This window comes from Zingiber officinale, chromosome 3A (assembly GCF_018446385.1).
Source record: "Zingiber officinale cultivar Zhangliang chromosome 3A, Zo_v1.1, whole genome shotgun sequence".
NCBI lineage: Eukaryota > Viridiplantae > Streptophyta > Magnoliopsida > Zingiberales > Zingiberaceae > Zingiber > Zingiber officinale.
The window spans coordinates 19,713,219-19,734,673 of record NC_055990.1 but is presented as its reverse complement, the minus strand read 5'-3'; the positions used below and the strand labels follow the sequence as shown (position 1 = coordinate 19,734,673).

General features: G+C 37.1%; 1 protein-coding gene across 11 annotated transcripts; it reads right to left on the bottom strand.

The window, feature by feature from the left end:
* Window positions 1-2,550: 2,550 nt before the first annotated feature.
* Window positions 2,551-21,274, bottom strand: LOC122051267. 11 transcript variants are annotated; one of them, XR_006131415.1, is made up of 11 exons: window positions 21,081-21,274; window positions 20,196-20,300; window positions 16,120-16,947; window positions 13,343-13,399; window positions 13,168-13,255; window positions 12,798-13,063; window positions 12,612-12,692; window positions 12,393-12,481; window positions 3,255-3,529; window positions 3,026-3,097; window positions 2,585-2,865 (listed from the first exon to the last, which is right to left on the bottom strand). XR_006131415.1 is itself a non-coding variant. In XM_042612297.1 (3 exons), the coding sequence occupies exons 1-2, from the start codon at window positions 7,111-7,113 to the stop codon at window positions 3,495-3,497; spliced, it is 732 nt and encodes a 243-aa protein (XP_042468231.1). In that variant the 5' UTR covers window positions 7,114-8,336; the 3' UTR covers window positions 2,551-2,865; window positions 3,026-3,494. The 11 variants fall into 11 exon arrangements, 1 of the variants encoding a protein (XP_042468231.1); XR_006131413.1 differs by having other exon boundaries at window positions 12,798-13,255; XR_006131414.1 differs by lacking the exon at window positions 20,196-20,300 and having other exon boundaries at window positions 12,798-13,255.
* Window positions 21,275-21,455: the final 181 nt, after the last annotated feature.

Below are 21,455 nucleotides of genomic sequence, written 5' to 3'. Positions count from 1 at the left end.
GATTCAAATTTTAGATACCTGGCTAATCGCTTGGAGGGTCTAACCATTGTATTGTAACCTAGGACGACAAATGGTTGTTTTTTTTTTTTTATAATTAGCACTAGGTATTCAGTTACGCTGATTAATCCTTGGGGTAACCGGCTTGGTCCCATAAAAGTTTCCACCAAGCCAACAAGATAAATAGGGAAGACAAATGATTTTTTTAGTTGGTACCAAGTATCTAATTTATATCGACTAATCTTGGGTGACCGGTATGACCCGCGGAAGTATTCTACCAACCATTAACGTAAATTGAGAAGCTCTTACAGTGGACAACCTATTAGCCCGATGTTTTTAGGTCAATGACCTAATAAGGAAAATTCATAACCGCTGAAGCTAGGACTCAACTTAGATGAAATTGAAAAGGCGCTATGTCGTTACACTATTATCTCGGGGGAGTTATTCAAATCGACTAATCTTGGAGATGACCAACTCAACTTCTTAAAAGTTTTCCATCGACTACAAGGGTAAATCGAGAAATACTCATGGAGGTCTAATTAGATGGCCAATGTTCTTAGGTCTGCTTCTTATTGGAAGGTAAATCCCCTCACAATTTGTCACCAAGTTATGTGAAGGAAGGTAAATCACGGGATCAACTTATAGCTAACCATGCATCAAGTGACTAAGGGGTGAGAGGTATTTTTTTTTCCCGAGAACATTCGCCAGTCAAGAATTGATCCCTATCTCATTATAGTAAGTTTATCATCTTTTAATCAACTGGGTACCCACTCGTGGAGACATTAAAAGGTTGTTTTTAAATTTATATTATTATTATTATTATTATTATTATTATTATTGTTTGTACACTTTTTATACTATTTTCTAAGTGAAAATGATTGAATTATTCAACCCTATGCAAGTTTTTCATGATATAATTTGTTGGATGACAATAAATATTAGAATTAATTGTAAAATTTATCATGATTTTTGATTAAAATTTACTATAATTTGTTGGTTAAAAAAATGCATGCCCATATTTTTAATTTAACGATAAGCTTAACACATTATTTGCCGAGATCAGATCGTCTCAAAATTTCCGTGTCCCTATATTCCCTCGTACATTTCAAGGATGCAGTGCAGGATGACCATTCAATCGACGAAGAAATACATGAATACAATAATGATTAATTAGGAACTTGGGGTGATTGGTCCGGCCCTACGAAAATTTTTCATCATCCATCAGGATAAATCGGGAAGCGCTCGCAGTGGACAGTTCAGAAACCCAGCATCCTTTAGTTGCGTGCCCCATTTGGAGAAAAAATCCTTACAAATTTATCATAATTGAAACTCGAACCACGAATATCTAAGTGACAATCCAAATACTCTACCGTTATACCATAACCCTGGAGGCTTGAAGTACATGAATACAAGAATCTTAGGACAGATCTGATTCCATACTTGCCACTGTTTCGACGTATTATTGTGTTCATCATGGTGTGTTCATTTTATCATTTTTAGTATAATTTGTTAAAATAATTTTCAAATATGAATATTACTTAAATATTATTCGATGAAATCAAAATGGCATGATAGAAATATAAATTTTTAAAAATTGAATAGAAATATTTATAAATTTTTTATTAATTTGAAATGTTAATTAACTAAAAAAAGATGTCATATAATTTGTTATATGAAAACAAAATTTAAAATAAAAGTGTAATTAGGAGGGCAAAGGAGTCAGCTTAAGTTTATTTATTTTTACCAAGCTTATACAAGTTATTTATTGAAAATCTAATTGAGGTTAAGCCAAGCTCTGGTTCCAACTCAACTAACATTTATTGAACACATGAAATAATTTATGATTATAAACATTTATAAATGACTATATAAAATATATAAATTTATACTTAAAGTTTAAATAAGATAACAAATAAGTTCATTATAAATTATTCATAAATATTAAGTTAAAATTTATTTATTTTATATATTATTTTATTATTAAACAAATATAAATAAATTTTTATCAAATTAAATACTAAATTTGTTCATGAACCTTTTAATATTTCATTAGTGGTAACAATTCTCTAAGTTTTTAATTTTCTGTTAAAATATTTTATTTAAGATTAGAAAATCTATTTTTATTTCCCTTTTTAAGTTTTTATTTAAATTATACTTATCAGTGGTTAGAGAATATTAAGGCATCAACTAAAAAATTTTTAGCCAATATTTCATTTTTTGACAAATGCATTATTGCTATTAATGTTACATAGATTTAACATACATATTGGACATCATTAATCAGCATAATTTGTTAAAAAAAAATTCAAAATCAAATCATTATTTAAATATTTTTGATTTTTATATACCATATTTAAATAGTTTTAATTAATAATATAAAAGATAAGTAGAGAATAAAATAAGATATCATATGATGTTAAGTAAAAAAAATAAAATAAATATTCACCAGTTCTTTTCACTCAAATTTGTTTTAAGATTGAAAACATAAATTGATTACTAAAAACTTGATTTATCAAAACCTCAAAACTTATAGTGACCCAACTCAAGTAGATCTAATTTAAAATAATTTATGAAGATAATTTAATTATTTAGAGCCTTACAATTTTTTTTTAAAGAAGATATAACTATTTTTGTATATCTATATTTTATTAACTCGAATGATAATTCACTTATAATACAATTTGTAAAGCTAACCTGTTTTGCTCTTCCCTTTCTTTTTCCTCTTTGCCCTGCTGTTCTTGGAGGAGTCATTGCCGCTGTCGGGCGAAGGGCTCTCGCTCGGAGTGGAGATGTTGGTTTCGAACCAAAAGGTTTAAGTTGTGAGATCATTTTGGTTGTGAAGCAGTCTATGATGTAAGCCAAGAAGCACTGCATCACATAAGAATATCTTTATCATGTAGCAATGAAAACCAAATAACTCCAAGAAATCAAGCTTGCGGATTTGTATTGCTGAATCTGGAAGGATTTGGTGTGGCCTTGTACTATCTTATGCTATACACAGTTTAAAAGCTACTAACAATTTTGTTACCTGACAGACGAACCAATCCGTCACCTCGTAAATTTTGCTATTCGCGCACACATACGCTCTTGGAGGATCCACCTTGAAAAGGTCTCATCAGGATAATATGCACGAATTATATTTAAAAAAAAAACCAATATCACATGGCAATGAGACAAGGAAGCAAAATGGGGAATGAGTTGCAGATACGTTCTGCAACAATCCTAACAAAAGAGGTTGGGAAGATTGTTCGACTCACTCATCGCCTTCTTTGGCTTGGTGGAGCTCTTTGCAATCCTATGATACAGATATCTGAGAGGCGTCAGAAAAAGAAGTGAGAGAGTACATTGGCCGAGTACAATTTCAAAACCTGGCACCATCTGACTTGGGATTTAGATTTATCAGTGTGGAACCAGATGTGGAAATCATTGCATTTCTTGTAGGCTATATTCTTCTTGATTCTCCTTTGCACGGACCTTTGTATTCGGCTTCGGTATGACTAAATCCTGGTCTGAAAATACCATGTTTTCCTTTCTGCAGAGAGAATGATTGACAAAATCTTAACACCAACAGATAAGCAATTAATATCGTGACCAAGATTGCCAAACACACTTTCTTCAGATAGCTTAACTAAACCATAACAGATTCCATAAGCTCAGGATCCATAGGTCATAAAATTCTTAAACCCTACATAAAGTTAATCATGCGGCAAAAAGACGATTCGCTCGCCCCCAGTGCCCCCGCCAACCTGTCCCTAGGCCAACACGGAGGAGGTAAATCACGGGTGGCTACTAGCCATTAGTGCAAATGACCAAGACATGGGGGAGGTTATGCTCGATCACGCCGAGTTTCGACCCCAAGACCTCATGTGGCAACACCCCATGCCTTAACCATCGCACCGCCCCGAGGGGACCTACATAAAGCTAATCATGTGGCAAAAGGCGATTCGCTCGCCCCCAGCGCCCCCGCCAACCATCCCTAGGCCAACACGGAGGAGATAAATCACGGGTGGCTACTTGCCATTAGTGCAAATGGCCAAGACATGGGGGAGGTTATGCTCGGTCACGCCGAGTTTCGACCCCAAGACCTCATGTGGCAACACCCCATGCCTTAACCATCGCACTGCCCCGAGGGGACTACATAAAGCTAATCATGAATCATACATTGAATATTATCAGTCTCATATTAATACGTTCATAAATGTTAAACCTATACTGTAATATATAAGTTCAATTATAATTGCATCTCATGTTAATAAAAACTATAATAGATGTGGTAAAGATCATTTTGATTTGAGTTCATAAGGTACAGACTAAGCTGATTGATACATTATTTAAGATATTCAGAAACAAAATGGAAATACGCTCCTGTCAGTTTAATGCTCGATGAATGATTGTGAGAGTCCAATATGTTTTGTATACCACAGCCATGCCCAGTAACTCCAACTCCTTAATCACATAGTTTAAATTTTAAATAAAAAAGGAAATTAACACCATAGTTTACAGCATTGATCTATGATGCTATATATGATATAAAAGTTTAAACCAAAGAATTCTTTTAGCATTCCAAGAAAAAAGCAGAAAACTACAAAAATAAGATGCTAATTTACAACTCACTGTATTTTGTGGAATGTACTATAGAGATGGAACAGATGAATACTAAGGCATATAATGTTGATCACTTTTCCCTAAGCCAAGAGCTCCACAACCTCCTCAGCTTTCATTTTGTACTTTGCCTAGCTAGCTACCTTCACAAGTTAATTTTGATTTAAGAATTACAGTGAATCAACTTGTGTGTTTGGCTGGAGTTTAACATATCCAACACAACTTGCAATCTAACCAGTTCAACTTAATCTTCGTCATAGAAATGTGCAATCCTACAGTCTAAATAATCAGTCTGAAAAACCTTGGAACTTCATCTGAGAGGTCTGTGCATTACTGAAACTATATGAACCTCATGCATTAATAATGATCTGCTCTAGACATAATGCCACTCCTTTCCTTCCTAAAATTTAAACCATTTTTTCACAAACAATTATGGTTTTTATAGTATAGCTAAGAATCCAACGCCTTGGAAATGAAACAAATACAAATGACCAAATATAGGACGTATTAGAAAGACGTGAACTTGGTCTTAATACTTGATATTTAATGGAATAGGAAAGATAATTAAACTTCTTATCTATTAGTTACTGCCACAGTTTTCAGGTAATTGAACTGCCCAGAAGTATTTCCATTATCAATTCCTTGCTTTACATCCATATGTATTTCTGTAGACTCCTGGTAGAGTCTTCAGCAGAAAAAACCCGTCTTATTTGAGATAAAATATTTTGAGTTCCTTCTCGTCCTTCACTGATAGATATTAGAGCATCATATTCAGTAGAGTAAGTCATCCTCCACTGTATCCATGTAATCTTCTCAATTTCTCCTAGTAAATTTTCAATAAACTCAATCTTCTCTTTTGAATCTGAGAATGCCTGTGATGCTACAAAATTCTTTGTGATTGATTCCCATCGCGAGAAGGCGTCATCAAATAAATTTATTTGTTCTGGTATCACAAATAAGGCTCCACTCTGATGTTGTGCTGATGGCAGAGTCCATAATTCATTATTCATGCCTCCTTTAAATTTCGCCTTTGGGGGTTGTTGCTCATAAATAGGTTGAAAATTTGGAGGCCCAGTTGCAATATCATTTGTTGGGGGGTATCCTGGTGGACCCATTGCCGTGTCCACGTGGTCGATATGGGGATACCACTGTACTAGTAGAGTAAATTTGCTCAGTGGTTGGTGTTACTCCTTCTACTAATCTTCTCAAACAAGGGTACTCCATTTCACAGTTTGCTGCAATTAGCTCAACAAACTCCTCGCAACTTGATGGAATTAATTCAAGAAATTCCTCTTCTCCACCACCGCTGCTGGCAAAAGGATTTGTCCAGTCTAAGTCAGAATAATTATCCCAAATTGGTGCCTTTTGTGTAGAGAGAGATGCCAAATATTGGATGTAGTCTAGATTGGAATCATCATCCTCCTCATAGTTGGGAGTCGGTTCCATGGACCGCGGTACAAAGGCCCCTGGGCTTGTATTCGCTACATGGTCTTGCTCACAACTATTTTGGAGTGATGTCTCCTGCACTAGTACCGCCAATTTTTCTCTAGGCATTAGAAGGGCGAAAATGTCCTTTGTTGTAAAATGTCTTGGTGATTCTGAAGCTTTATCTTGTTGAATAGTTAACGTCGAGACTTTATTTGGTAAAATATCAGTAGAACCAAAGCCTTTGTCACCTCTTTCTGTGTAACTGAGATGGGGAACTTCATATACCTCCGGATAAGCTATTTTCTTTAATATAAGTTGTGTAATTCGTTGTTGTAGAGATATATAAACTGGTAGATTAGTTCTATTAAATAAAAGAACTTGCACTTCACCTCGATAATCTGAGTCAATGACTCCTGCTCTGACTTCTATTCCACTTTTCCAAGCTAGCCCTGATCGTGAGGCTAACTGTCCATAGTAACCATAAGGAACGTCAATTTGTAGCCTTGTGTGGATAAGATCCCTTCCATAAGGTTCAATAACAGTTGCATGACTTGCTGCTATATCTAATCCTGCAGATCCTGATGTCTGTCTTTCTAGGATAACTGCCTGTGAAGAAATTCTATGTACTAAGATAAGTGGTTCATAAGAAGAAGAGTACCTTTCTTCTGGAGCTGCTTTATAGCTTGAACCTGCTTCATGGCTTGAACCTTCTAGTTTATTTGGTTCATAAGATGTATTTTCTTCTTCATCACCCCAAGATGGTGGTGGAAGCTGAAGATTTGAAGGAATTTGTGGGATATCATAGTTAACATAATAATCAAATTTGCCACTTGGTTGTCCCAGGCTGTCCCATCTTTCAGTTTTATATTTTTCCTTCTTTTTTCTTTTGAAATCTTTATATTCACCATCAGAATTAGTAAAAACACCTGGTTTTATTTCAATTAGTACTGCCAAGGTCTCAAAAACCTCTTCATCTTTATTATTATATTGTGATTTTTCAGATGGCTGAGCGGCAGTATAATTACTGAAGCTTAAAGATATCCTACCATCCACCATTGTTTGACTGTTAACTTCAACTGGTTGCATAGGGATATTTGCCTGAGTAGGATTAATTACCTAGTTTAAGCCTTGTAAAGATCTTGTGGAGAAACTTCGTCCCGGTAGGGCTTTGACTCCGTGAGATGTTAGGTAGTCTACTACTCCCTGCATTTCATAGGCAAACCCAACATTACGTGTATTAGATAATCTGCCTACCATACCTCTTGTAATTAAGAGGTTAGCTTCACTGTTTTGCCATGCTTCATAGCCTCTTGTAAGAATAGAAATCTGAACATTTCGGTAGAAATCACCAATCGTCATCATTGTCTCTGGGATAACATAGATCATCTGACTTCCATGCGTGAGATCAACTTCCATGGTTGCTAGTATTGCTTGGTCTCCTTGCCATCTATTATCCCTAAATACAATAAGGGCCATTGTACCTTCTCTCTGTCTATGTAGGATCTGTATGCGTACCTGGAGCACCCCTAGGTGAATGTACTGCATACCGCTCCTTCTTAATTGATTATAACTTTCTTCTTGTATGAAGCTTCTATCTGCTTGATGATTATCTATTACCAGTATTCCTTCCTCCGATTGATGAACATAGACTCTGTGATGTGCATCATCTCTTCGAGAATGATATAGTACCTCAGCCGGTACTATTGAAGCTCTTTCTTGCATAGATAGTTGTAACTGAGCTTCTGGCTCAATTTGCTGTTCAAGTGTGTGACTTGAAGATGCTCTTCTGGAGAATGTTTTGCCCTATTCTCCTTGCTGTTGTTGGGCATTATAAAGCCTTTGTTGATTTCTTCTGTAGCTCCTTATTTGATCTTCAAATAGTGGGGTTGTAGCTACTTGCTGTTCTGTTCGGGAGGTTGCCATACTCCCTTAATCTTCTCCTGCTCTTCTTTTAATATTTTATAAGGGTCTTTGAATACCCGCAATTTTCCAGTTTTTTCTTTGAGTTTAGGTGGACCAAGGGATAGGTTCTGGAGTTTAGAGATAAGGTCTTGTGGTATAGCAGGGGATTTTTGTTTGCAAATTTCAGTCTGGATTTCCTTAAGAACTTCAGATATTTGGACAAGCAATTGGATTTGGCTATTGTTTTGTTTTATGAGGGTAGCGATTCCAGGCGTTACACCTTGGTAATCACTTGGCTTAGCAAAACCAATAGGTGGGGGTTCTATAGAGTCGGTTGAAGAAATGACTTCTCTATATGAATTTGTATTTCTGGTTATGATAAAAGTATTAATAAAATATGGGTTTCAGGACTTACAGGGACTCTTGGAGCTCCGGCGAGGGCAGTTCCTTCCCAAAGAACCTCATATAGACGTGCCCTTGGACTTTAATTAAGGCCTTCTGCCTTTTCTATTGCCAAGTTAGAGTCTATCCTTTTGTTTCTCAAGGTTGCATAATACCAACATGCCGAAACAACAAGAGTGTGTCTAGCGGAGAAGAAAAAGAGAAAGAAGGGAACCAGAAACTTAGATTCAAGCTGAATTTTACAGAGAAACCTCAGGTAAGGCTCAAGTGGATGTTTGATGCCTTGCAAGAGGAGAGATCACATTCTTATATAGCAAACGCCGGGTACACATGGGGCCCCATCGGCACGTTTGATATAGCTCAGAAGTAATCTCTGAAGGACTCCCTTATCAAAGGGAATCTTTAAAGCACTCCACTACTTTACATAAAGCTGAAAGCACTCTACTACTTTACATAAAGATGATTCCTTTCTAAGGGAATCTTTTAAAGCACTCCACTACTTTACATAAAGCTGATATTATCTGGTCACGAGAAAGTAACTTTATGGAGATCAGGGTCCATCATGCTTGCTGCTTTTATACTTTAAAATTCTTCATTCGTGAGACGCAATCTTGGAGAAGATATGCTGACTGGGAAAGTTGATTATCACACTGTTCTACTGTAGGATACTAGTTATTCCACCAGTTATCATGTCCCCTACTCCTGTTGCATTCTTGTCGCTTTAGTGAATGGATAAGTCTGAGCTGGTGGACTGCATTAATGGCTCGCGTTGCTGTTCCAGCTGATGTAGCTCTTCTGTGATTTGATGGAATTCGTCAAGAGAGATGGGCCGGCCATGACGTTTGTTAATTGTCTGTTGGTATTGTCTAGCGAAGTCGAGAGGGTCCAAAGGGTCTTGCTCAACGTCTTCTGAACCTTCAGATTGGGATGCTCCTGGAGTTCTTTGATTGCTGGTGCTACCATGGCTAGCTTGTCGAGGTCCTGTTCTGGCCATTCTGTAAAAATTAACACAGTTATTAGTCAGGACAAGGAGTCTGCTACCTGATTGTTTCTTCCATCAATATGCTCAAATTGAACATTTGGTCCGGCTCCCGTTATATAATCAGTAAATGCTAACCACCTGACCCGAGATGGTTTATGGTTAGAAGTTTTGCCAAAGAAACTAATTATGGCCTGGCAATCTGTTCTGATGAGAAGCTCTTGATTTGTCAAGGAAGTAAATCTTCAAGGCTTCCATGGTATTCATTACTGCATAAATTTCTGCATCAATAGTGGATTTTGGAGGATTAAATTTTCCACTGGAATACGCACAAATTTTTTCTGAAGATATAGGATCGAATTTCTGTTTTTTCCATTTGCATATTCCTCCCCATCCATCCATCTACTTCCAAGATTATGTAGCATTCTGAAGGAGGGATCTCCAAGTCTGGGAGCTGTTTTACCTTTTCCTTTACCTGGTGTATTAAATCCCAATCTTGCTGGTTTAATCTCTTCTCCCCGTTAGGTGATGTTTTGGCATAAAGAGGACTAAGAAGCTTTCCAAGATTTGGAATATAATTTCGGGCATAATTTAATAAACCAAGCCATGATCTCATACCTTTAGTTGTTTTGAGATCATTGTCATTAAAATCAGCAATTTTTGAGATAACATACGGCTGAAGTTTAATCTTGCAATTTCCAATGATTGCCCCAAGGAATTCAATTTCTTTTACTGCTATTTTCATCTTTGTCGAGCTTAAGATCAGCCCATTTAATTGGCAAATATGAAGCATTTGCCTTAGATGCTGTTCGTGGGTTCTTTTATCTAGAGAGAATACCAGTATATCATCAATATAAACTGCTATAAATTCTTCTGTTCCTTTAAAGCATAGATCTATCTTTCTCTGAAATACTGTAGGTGCATTTTTTAACCCAAAAGGCATTACGAGCCATTCATATAATCCGTCAGACACCCAAAATGCTGTCCATTCTATTGAATCAAGATGCATGGCTACCTGGTGAAAACCACTCTTTAGATCAAATTTAGAGAATATACAGCTGTTACGGACCTTTTTTAGAATGGTATTGATGCCGGGTAGACTATATTGATCTTTATGGGTGATATCATTAAGGCGCTTGTAATTGAACACCAGCCTTTCTTTACCCTTCTTTTCACCAGGTAAAGAAAGGCTGGTATTCAATTACAAGCGCCTTAATGATATCACCCATAAAGATCAATATAGTCTACCTGGCATCAATACCATTCTAAAAAAGATCAGTAATAGCTGTATATTCTCTAAATTTGATCTAAAGAGCGGTTTTCATCAGGTAGCCATGCATCCTGATTCAATAGAATGGACAGCATTTTCGGTGCATGACGAATTATATGAATGGCTCGTAAAGCCATTTGGGTTAAAAAATGCACCTGCAGTATTTCAAAGAAAGATGGATCTATGCTTTAAAGGAATAGAAGAATTTATAGCAGTTTATATTGATGATATACTGGTATTCTCTCCAGATGAAAGAACCCACGAACAACATTTAAGGCAAATGCTTCATATTTGCCAATTAAATGGGCTGATCTTAAGCCCGACAAAGATGAAAATAGCAGTAAAAGGAATTGAATTCCTTGGGGCAATCATTGGAAATTGCAAGATTAAACTTCAGCCGCATGTTATCTCAAAAATTGCTGATTTTAATGACAATGATCTCAAAACAACTAAAGGTATGAGATCATGGCTTGGTTTATTAAATTATGCCCGAAATTATATTCCAAATCTTGGAAAGCTTCTTAGTCCTCTTTATGCCAAAACATCACCTAACGGGGAGAAGAGATTAAACCAAGATCACCAGGTAAAGGAAAAGGTAAAACAGCTCCCAGACTTGGAGATCCCTCCTTCAGAATGCTACATAATCTTGGAAGTAGATGGATGTATGGATGGATGAGGAGGAATATGCAAATGGAAAAAACAGAAATTCGATCCTATATCTTCAAAAAAAATTTGTGCGTATTCCAGTGGAAAATGTAATCCTCCAAAATCTACTATTGATGTAGAAATTTATCGATATAACGGGAGTCGGACCAAATGTTCAATTTGAGCATATTGATGGAAGAAACAATCAGGTAGCAGACTCCTTGTCCCGACTAATAACTGTGTTAATTTTTACAGAATGGCCGGAACAGGACCTTGACAAGCTAGCCATGGTAGCACCAGCAATCAAAGAACTCCAGGAGCATCCCGGCCCATCTCTCTTGACGAATTCCATCAAATCACAGAAGAGTTACATCAGCTGGAACAACAAACATCAACGCGAGCCATTAATGCAGTCCACCAACTCAGACTTATCCATTCACTAAAGCGACAAGAATGCAACAGGAGTAGGGGACACGATAACTAGTGGAATGACTGGTATCCTGCAGTAGAACAGTGTGATAATCAACTTTCCCAGTCAACATATCTTCTCCAAGATTGCGTCTCACGAATGAAGAATTTTAAAGTATAAAAGCAGCAAGCATGATGGACCCTGATCTCCATAAAGTTACTTTCTCGTGACCAGATAATATCAGCTTTATGTAAAGTAGTGGAGTGCTTTAAAAGATTCCCTTAGAAAGGAATCATCTTTATGTAAAGTAGTAGAGTGCTTTCAACTTTATGTAAAGTAGTGGAGTGCTTTAAAGATTCCCTTTGATAAGGGAGTCCTTCAGAGATTACGAGCTATATCAAACGTGCCGATGGGGCCCCATGTGTACCCGGCGTTTGCTATATAAGAATGTGATCTCTCCTCTTGCAAGGCATCAAGCATCCACTTGAGCCTTACCTGAGGTTTCTCTGTAAAATTCAGCTTGAATCTAAGTTTCTCAATCTAAGTTTCTGGTTCCCTTCTTTCTCTCTTTCTTCTCCGCTGCCACCTCGCTCTCTCTCTCTCTATCTGTATATTGACACGAAGCTTTTACTAGTGCAAGAGAAATTTCATTTTCACTAGCAACAAATACTTCTAATATGACAGCTGTGGAAATATGTAATCAATCTATGGAGCTAAAATGTTCAAAACTTATAAGCTAAAAATAAAAAATAGATAACCTGTTGGGGGAGATTCTGAAATCTTCGAAAATAGTTCAAGAACTCTTCCTTTCTCAACTCTTCATCATAGGTTTTCCTCTTCAAAGAAGCTGGTGAGATAAAAATGAACAGGATAGTTTTTTGTTGTTGTTTTTACATTAATGGTTGTTTAGAGAGACTGCTAAGAGGATGAAATATATAGATAATTTGCATTAAGGAAAAAAAGAAAAAGATTTCCACCTCGTATCCATTTTGAAGCTTCTTAAATGCTTCTGCAGCTTTGTCGTTGCCCATATTTTTATCAGCATGAACAAGCATTGCCTACCAAAGTTTGTGGACATTTTTAGCACTAATAATAGGATAGTAAATGCACTAGAGTCAGACTGGGTAAGCAGAAAACAATGATTATTGGATTGCAACTATCACCTTCTTTCTATACTCTATCTTGAGTTGAGTAACATCTACATTCTCATAGCACATGAAACCTAGAGCTGAATAATAATCTGTGCATTTCAACAATCGAGCAACCTCATCTTCCGAGGTGAGTTCCTCAGTTCCACTAGTTGAAGGAAAGCCCAGGCCACAATCAGGTGGCATGTTAGATGCAGAATGAAAAGCATCACTCCCATGTGAAGAAGGAGAAGACTCCCCCATGGAAAAACCTGCCCGACTCTGATTTTGCCGAGTTTACTCTGAAGGATTGCCAGATTTGTAGTCATTTATGTTATTCTTCAGAAAGTGAATAAGAAAATCACTGGAAATAAAAGAAGCATTGAGGCTGAAGAAGACCCCGAACCATCCTAAGTAGCATCTGGCACAGTGCATAGAATATATTGTGGTGATAAGGAGGGCAATTCGATCATGACCGAGTATAGATGTGACTCCTGTGTAAGAAAGCTAAGTGTAAATAGACAAATTTAACTTTTGCTATAGGCAAGGGTCTTAATATTATTATATGCACTAGAGGCTACCTGAAAGAATCGACACAAACACCGTTACCCAAAAGCTGCCATAGAACCACAAGATCCCTGATACAAAGGCAGTCATAATCAAAATTGTTAGTCCAATACCAATAAAAATAACCAAAGCAGTCGCAATGATCTGTTCATAAAGAATAATTAACATTCTATGATTATACACAATCAGCTACTAAACTCAAGTAAACAAAAATCTTAAAAGAAACTAGAAAAACAAGGAACACTAAAAAATTTCACCAGTGAGGACAGTAAAGATGAAAAAAAAAACGTGAAGAAGGAACACTAAAAAATTTCAACCATAATAGCAAGAATTTTATGCACACGAACAAACATAAGAATGGTTTAGGCCAATGTTGTCTGGTTTAGATAAAAGGTATGTGGATCTTCCAGTTCTTGAATTTGATTTCTAACTTTGTTAGTTATACTTGATAGCTCATTGAATGTGCTACCCTTGAACTTGTGTCCATCAGGGAGTATAGCCATCATGAGGCAAGTCTAATTTCTGTCAAATTTTATGGATCAAAAAATTTCTGCAAACCTTTGTATCAAGGCAAGGAAACAAACAAAATCAAGGGAGTAGCAAGTAAGTCCCAGATGTGTAGCTAAACTATGCCAAAGGATATGGTGTTGGGTTTTCGGGCCGCGAAAACCGTTTTTTCGCGTCGCGGAAACCCCGAATCACCCTAGCCAACGGATCCGTGCGAAGAGTATAGAACAAAAATTTACGAGTACGAGTTTACAACTTAGATCTACTCCTAGATCTACATGAAGAAAGATTTTATACCTTCGATGCGTGCCCTTCGCGTATCCCGCTCGTCCAAGGTACGCCGGATCTCGAAGTTGTCAACGTAGACAACTCTCTAGTGATATCCACACGAACAAGAAGTGTTCTCTAACACTCAAGGATGGAGAAGAAAACACCACAAGTGTGCTAGCACTTCTTGATGCTCTCGGATAGGATTGGAAGATGAAGAAATGAAAAGAAGAGAACACACTCCTCTAAAAACTCTATGTGACTTTCACTAACCTTTCTTCTTGGATTATATTCACTCTCCTTTCTTCTCCCTTGCTTGAAACCCACGACCAAGAGAAGAGAAGGAGCAAGAAGAGAGCTTAGGAGGAGGAAGATCACTTGAATGAGAGTTAACACTTGCAAAATGAAACTCTTTTCATCTAATTAAGTGGTTTGTAACCTCCATGGGATACCAAGAGTCACAACTCTTGGTAACTCCCATGAGGTGGCACTTCACTTAAGTAACCATGATGATGTGGAGCATCATCATTGGTCCACTTAATGCCAACTCACCAATGAGGTGGCATAAAGTCAAGTCAAACTTGACTCTTCATCTTCCTCTCAAGTCAAGTCAAACTTGACTTAATCTCTCTCATGGTTGATCTAATCCAACCATTTAATTCAAGCCAATTTAATATAATGAATCTAATTCATTTAATTAAATTGATTCAATGAGTCATAATCTAAATTAGACTCATTGAACACATGAATCAACTTGAGTCCAACTCAATTAGCCCAATTAGGATTACTCTTAATCCAATTTGATTCATCAAATAAATCTAATCCTCTTGGTTCATCATATGAACCTAATCTCCATCCACTTGTTCTTTGTGTGTGACCCAATAGGTTCTTGTAACGTTGGCAATGTCCCTAAACTCATTTAGAAGAATAAGTAATGAGAGGTATCTAGCAATACATCATTACTACCCAAGTTACAAGAATGTTGAGATCCAACATCACCTTGTGACTCCTCACAATATATGACAAGTGTCCTTCTATCCTAGACATCTAGATTGATCAATATGAGGCATAAACCGTGTCATCCTCTAATCAATCTAAATCTTGAACTCCAAGTAGACACACTAAATCAAATGAGCTCAATATCCTATATTGACTCATTTGGGCATGGTCATGCACTTCGTGGTCTCACTCTATCAAGAATACTGATGTCACTCCCGTCATATAGGAGGGATAGATCCCATCTACATCACTCACATCCCTCCGCATAATTCGTTACATACCCAGTAATCGCCTTTATAGTCCACCCAGTTACGGGTGACGTTTGACGAAACTAAAGTACATAACTCCTTATGTAGGGAACCATGGTGACTTCAGGTCTAAGGACTAGTAGTCATACTAATAGCCACATGAGAAAGTATATGACACTCATATAACGATTCATGATACTTTCTCATGGCGGGTCATTCAGTATACATTCTCTAATGCATACCCATGTGTCAACTTGATATCTCTATATCCATGACTTGTGAGATCAAGTCATCGAGTTGACCTACATGCTAGTCTTATTGCATTAACATTGTCCCTGAATGTTAATACTCGACTAGGAATGATTTAGAGTAGTGTTCCCTATATCATCTCACTATCGATTCAACCAATCGATTGATATAGGTAAGAACCTTCTACTCTAGGACGTTATTATACTTAGTTTATTTGGCACCAATACAAGTAAGTATAATAACCAAAAAACCAAATGCCTTTATTTATATAGAATATGATACAACAAGTCCAAAATACAATAATCAAATGATTGGCTCTAGGATTCTAGCTAACATATGGAACAACCAGGATGCAGTGCACAGCAAAAAAAAAAAACACTATCAATTAAGAGGAATGCAGCAAATATAAAAGGAATACGAAGTGGTGCACTCTGTTGCATGCATAGAGTAAATGGATATATTTTTATAATGTAGTAGTTAGTCAAAAGAAGAATCAAATGAACTAACAGTCATATTTTTACCGTAATTATAAGCATTTTCATGAATCCAATCATTGCAGTAAAACAAAGTATGCTGCACCAAAGTGTTGTAAGGACAGGTGTTGTTCCCAACCGTAATAGAGAATCAAGACCTCGAATACTGCAGTCTAGCCAAACCATGGATAGAAGCAAAACTAATTTACCACAATACATAGCCCACATCAAAATGATAGGATAAGCATGTCAAAGTTTAGCACGAGCATAGCACTGACTCTTGCACATAACAGAATTTATTGCTGGTAGATGCTGTAAAAACATATAAGGTCAAGTATCTTAAGTTCCTTGAAGCCACCACAATGAATGTTGCATTGTTATTTCCAACAGGAAGTTCATCAAAAATGTCTGAAAAAGTTCCATCAGTTCCTACTTTCTCAGAAACATCTGAAGAAGGCTTGCTCCTTCGAAGATCATGTAAATTGCCTGACTTATCCATTAGTTGCGGCAAACTTGGGTTTTCATCATCTGATTTATCTCTGGTAAGAGCATGCCCAGATGGTTGTCTGTTCTTTTTGCCATTTGCTTTGGTCTTATTTGTCTTTGCACCAGGACTACTTGAATGACAAACATTATCAGCATTTAAGTGATCAGTCTCAGCAGCCATTCCATTTTGCATCTCTGATTTTTCTCTAACTGAATCTGAAATTACAGCTTTATGGTCAGGTGCATTACAATTCAGCCCATCTCTTTGCCGGTATCCCTTTTTAGCCATAGAATTATGCTATTAGTGCAACACAAAGGTATACCAGCAGAATCAACAGATCCAACCAGGATCTCCAAATATCAAGTCATGTTTTCCACAAAAGTTAGCACCTGCAGGAGTAATGACAACAAGATTAGACCAAAAGAATACTTGCTCTGAATTAAGATTAAAAAAGAAATCGTGAGTATAGCTGGCTTGGAAAAACATGAAGTTAAGCAAATGAAGAAAAAAAACTAAACACTGTGACATGATACCATACAATGCTTAAGAAGATCACCCAGAACATCTAAATTAGTGCATACAAGAGCTTCTTATAAACATCTTGAGCCAAACTCATTTAAATGTCAAAAATTTCTAACCTCAATGTTCATAAATAATGTTTCTAAATAAAAAAAAATCTTATTGATATATTACGTAGAGCATAGCAACAGCAAGAACGAGTTAAGTTAAAAATATTGATAATATTGGGAGGAAATGTTGATGCCCCAAACAAAAACATAACACATCATTCTATCTAGAGTCTAAGATATCAGCTTCAAGAGAGAGAGAAAGAATTAATACATAAAAGGATGCATGCTAACTTTCATGAATGTCATTTTCACAATTTTGTGAATTATTTCATCAAGAACTAGAAAGGGTTTTCTATATTCAACCATTTAATACATGGAATTCACATATCGATTTTCAAATTTTTTTTTGTAATTTAATTATTCACATATGCCATCTCTAACCATCTGCAAGTTGTTATTTATGAGGATCTTTACTATTCAAGGGCTTTCTTGTAGTCCATGCAGTCATTTCATTTCTTATGAATGGTTTTTATTTTTTGGCCTCAACCACATTTCCTTAGAAAAAGAAAAAAAAAAGAGAGTGACAGAAGTATATGAAACTTTCAAACATCGAAGCTATGCATAAGTTGTAGGACTCTTGGCGGCCGGCTAGAGGGAGGGGGGGGGGGTGAATAACTCTGCAAAGAAAAACAACCTTCCTCGGACTTTATAGGTTAATAATTATCAACACTTGTATAAAATAATTAAAAGACTAAAAAAGACGAGGCACAAAGAAATTACTTGGTTATAACCGGGGAGGTTGTTAATCCAAGAAATATATAAAGCTCACTAAAATTCTCCTCTGGGCGGAGAAGCCTCTTACAGTAGTTAGATCTCACAACTAGAAAGCTAAACAAAAGAAATCGTTTATAAGTATTCTATCTCTCTTTTGCTTATTGTTTTTAGCTTCTGGGAGCAGGGCTGCTTTTATAGCCCTGCTCGAGGCGCCTGGAACCTTGGAATGGGATAAAAGTTTATCTCTGATGCAGCGGGACGCGCCACATCGCAAATGGCTAACTTTTGATTCCGAGCGCTCGGGTCTTCCGCTCCGGTCCCGCTCGCATTGGTCCGAATCTTCTGCTCCGGCTCCGCTCACTTGGGTAATCTCGGCTATCTAGAATAGGGCTCACCCGAACCCAACTCCCGACTTTCGACCAATCTTTCGCTCCGGTTTCTCGTCCCTCGGAAACGCCGCACGTCTCCTTCTCGTCCGCCCGTGTACTCTTCCGTGGCACCTCGTCCCTCAGACGCACCGAGCCTGTCGGCTCTCTTCCGTACCATCCTTCTTGCTAGTGTGTTTTTTTGCTCGACTTCCTGTGCTCCTAAGTTCCTGCACACTTAGACACAGGGTTAAAAACAACAGGACCTAACCTGACTTGGTTGATCACATCAAAACTACCATGGGGTACTAACATAAGCTAGATTTAATTTAGAGGAGCAAATACAAATTTATAAGTGGGGAGGATATCATTCCATTAGATTTTTTCTTTCCTTTCATCCATGGACCATGCTGCAATTTCCTACAAGACATGATGGTAGCACACTACCATGTAGTTGTTACATTCAACCAGCTAAAGATAATTTCTTACTAGAACTTTAAGATTTCCTCAAAAGTGAAGTAACAATGAATTATTTAATTTATTCACAAGGCAATGATCTACATTCTATTGCAATCCTACTGGTAGATTTGTAACACAAGATAATGTAAAACTATGATCATTCTACTGAGGTTCAATGCTTCACTATAGAGTGGGGTTAACTGGGCAGCATGTCACATAAATACATAAATTGTATATATCAAGCAATAAGAGTTTACACTAGCTTGCCACCAAGTATACCCCAAATGCAATCATAACCAAGCAAATGAACTTTCATAGCATCAACAATATAACATATCAAGTTTATCTAATCATTAAATTTTATACAAAGCTGATCAACTACTGGGAGGAAAAAGGTGCAGCTATGACCAACTCAAATAATTAATTCAGAATTGGGCTGAGGCAAAGGAATTCAATTTTTTGTATGACTTCTCTCTGTGTGCCAAACCCATGGTGACAAAAGGAGATTCGTTCGCCTTCGCCCCTAGCGCCTCCGCCAGCCCATCCCCATGAGACCATTAAATGTCTTATGTGCCAAACCCAACAGCAGTAAGAGGTTGATATGCACTATTATCTATCCCTGCATCTATTAACTCCCTTCAAAGTAAATCTATCATATTTCATGTAGATATGAGATGTAGAGATGCACCACGAGGATGCTCTAGTACATTTCATGCAATCATTCAATTTCTTAAGTGCATCACAATGTTCTGAAACACCTCCTTCATTAAATCATCCCCGTATGCTACTACTGGCACAATAATTCTTGTAAATTTTAACTGCTACCCAAAACAATTGCAATTTTCACATCCTCTCATCTAGATGCCCCAAAATCCTCTTCTCAACAAACAACCTGTTGGTTGCTAAATGGTTACTAAGAATCTCACGGTTTGCACACCATTCTCTCTTAATAAGGTGAACTTGATTCCAGATGAGTTGCTAGCTTCTTTCTTAGGACATCATTTTCAAGCATAAAGAGAAATTGCCTCACCAACTTTGGTTAGCATAGTTCCTTCATTATGCTTAGAAATAACAAGTGAAGAAAGAGGCCAACAAATCATTCAGAATTGAGTTCTCCTTGTTTGGAGAGAAAGATGCACAATCTGCAAGATTCTCAATAAGCATTCATCAATCACCAACTCAGATAATGATGTTTGTCATTTCTCCAACTATGAGGGTGTTGGTAGAGTAAAAATTTCTGGGGCATCCAAATGAGGATGTGAAGGTTGCAGTTGCTTTATGTACCAGCAAAATTACAAGAACTAGCAGCCCTTAGTACCATAAGGGATTATTTGATGGAAGAGGTGTTCCAGTTATTGTTGACACACTTCAAAAATTGGATGACATATCAAGTGGTATCAAAGTGTTCTTGTGTTGCATTATATAGTCCATAAAAGCACAAGTGCACCAAAGAAGTGCAATACCACATACCCAATCTTCCAGCAAAGTGTAGTAACTGTCTTCATCGGCATGTATAACATGTGAAAAGTACTTCTCTATTGTTTCCTCAAGTTATATTTGAAACATGGCACCACTCTGTTAAAACTAATAGAAATCAATGTTTTGAAGGATGACAAATAATGTTGAATACTTAATGGAATAGACTATATTTTAGGTGCTATTCTTCATGTAGTTCCCTTCTTCCACATAGAAATAGGTGATTACTATTTCAACAATTAAACAATATAATAAAATTAACAATATCACAAATTTGGCAATCACAATCATTTATATTAAATACTCCAATTAATGATCCTGCCTAAGTGACCATCCATGAAGCAAGTTTTTCATAAGTATCTTGTTTGAATATTTCTACTTGTAACTAACATCTAAAGAGCACAGAGACCCAACCTTATTAGATCACAGATTTAGACACTAATTTCTTCTACTTTGTACGTGCTCTAAAATTGCTAGACAAAGATAACCATGGAAAAACAAACAATCAATTTGCTGTGACTTAGCAGACGATCTACTTATCTACAACACCATAAAGCCCGACATAAAAAAAAAGGGACAAATACATGTAAAAGACCCTAATCAATAAACTTGTAGTCGAATCAAAACTAACAAGCCCCTATCTATCAAGTGTGTCACTGCACAACAGAAGAAAAATATCAACAGACGTAAAAAACGAGAACCCCCACAATAATCTACCAATTCCATTCCAAGCTACAAGGAAAACCAATCAGACATGGAAGAAGGGCACCCCAAAACCGGAATTTGATCGTGCAAAGCAAATTATTTTAAGGTTCGATGATTCCCTGGCACGCTATAAGCAACGCATCCGACGAGAGCGATCGATTTATGACTATTTACCTTTATGAGGTGAACGAGGTGATTGTAGAGAAGATCCAGTGAGTGGAGACTGGGAGAGAGAAGAAGAGCCGGATTGCGATTGCTGTACGCCTCCCGATTCCTCTGCCCTCGACGTCGTCTGGCGCGGGGAAAAACACTGAGCAACGACGGCGAAGAAAAAGTAAACGTTGAAAAAAAAAATTAATCTCCGCAAAATACATGGGAGGGGAACGAACCTTTGAACTCACGGGCCTTTTACACGCGTAAACCTTACGCGATGAGGTGGCAGTTCTTTTTCTTGAAACAGTGAGTCCTCACAGTTCATGGCGTCGGGAATACGCGTGTGAAAGACTAGTGAGCATTCAACTGTGCGGCAGCGTTTTCGAACCGATGCCC

Coding starts and splice junctions, on each gene's coding strand:
- LOC122051267 (XM_042612297.1), bottom strand. CDS start 7,113: ATGCAACCAGTTGAAGTTAACAGTCAAACAATGGTGGATGGTAGGATA. Junction 3,530..6,416: donor CATTGACTCAGATTATCGAG/GTGAAGTGCAAG, acceptor TTCTCTCTGCAG/AAAGGAAAACATGGTATTTT.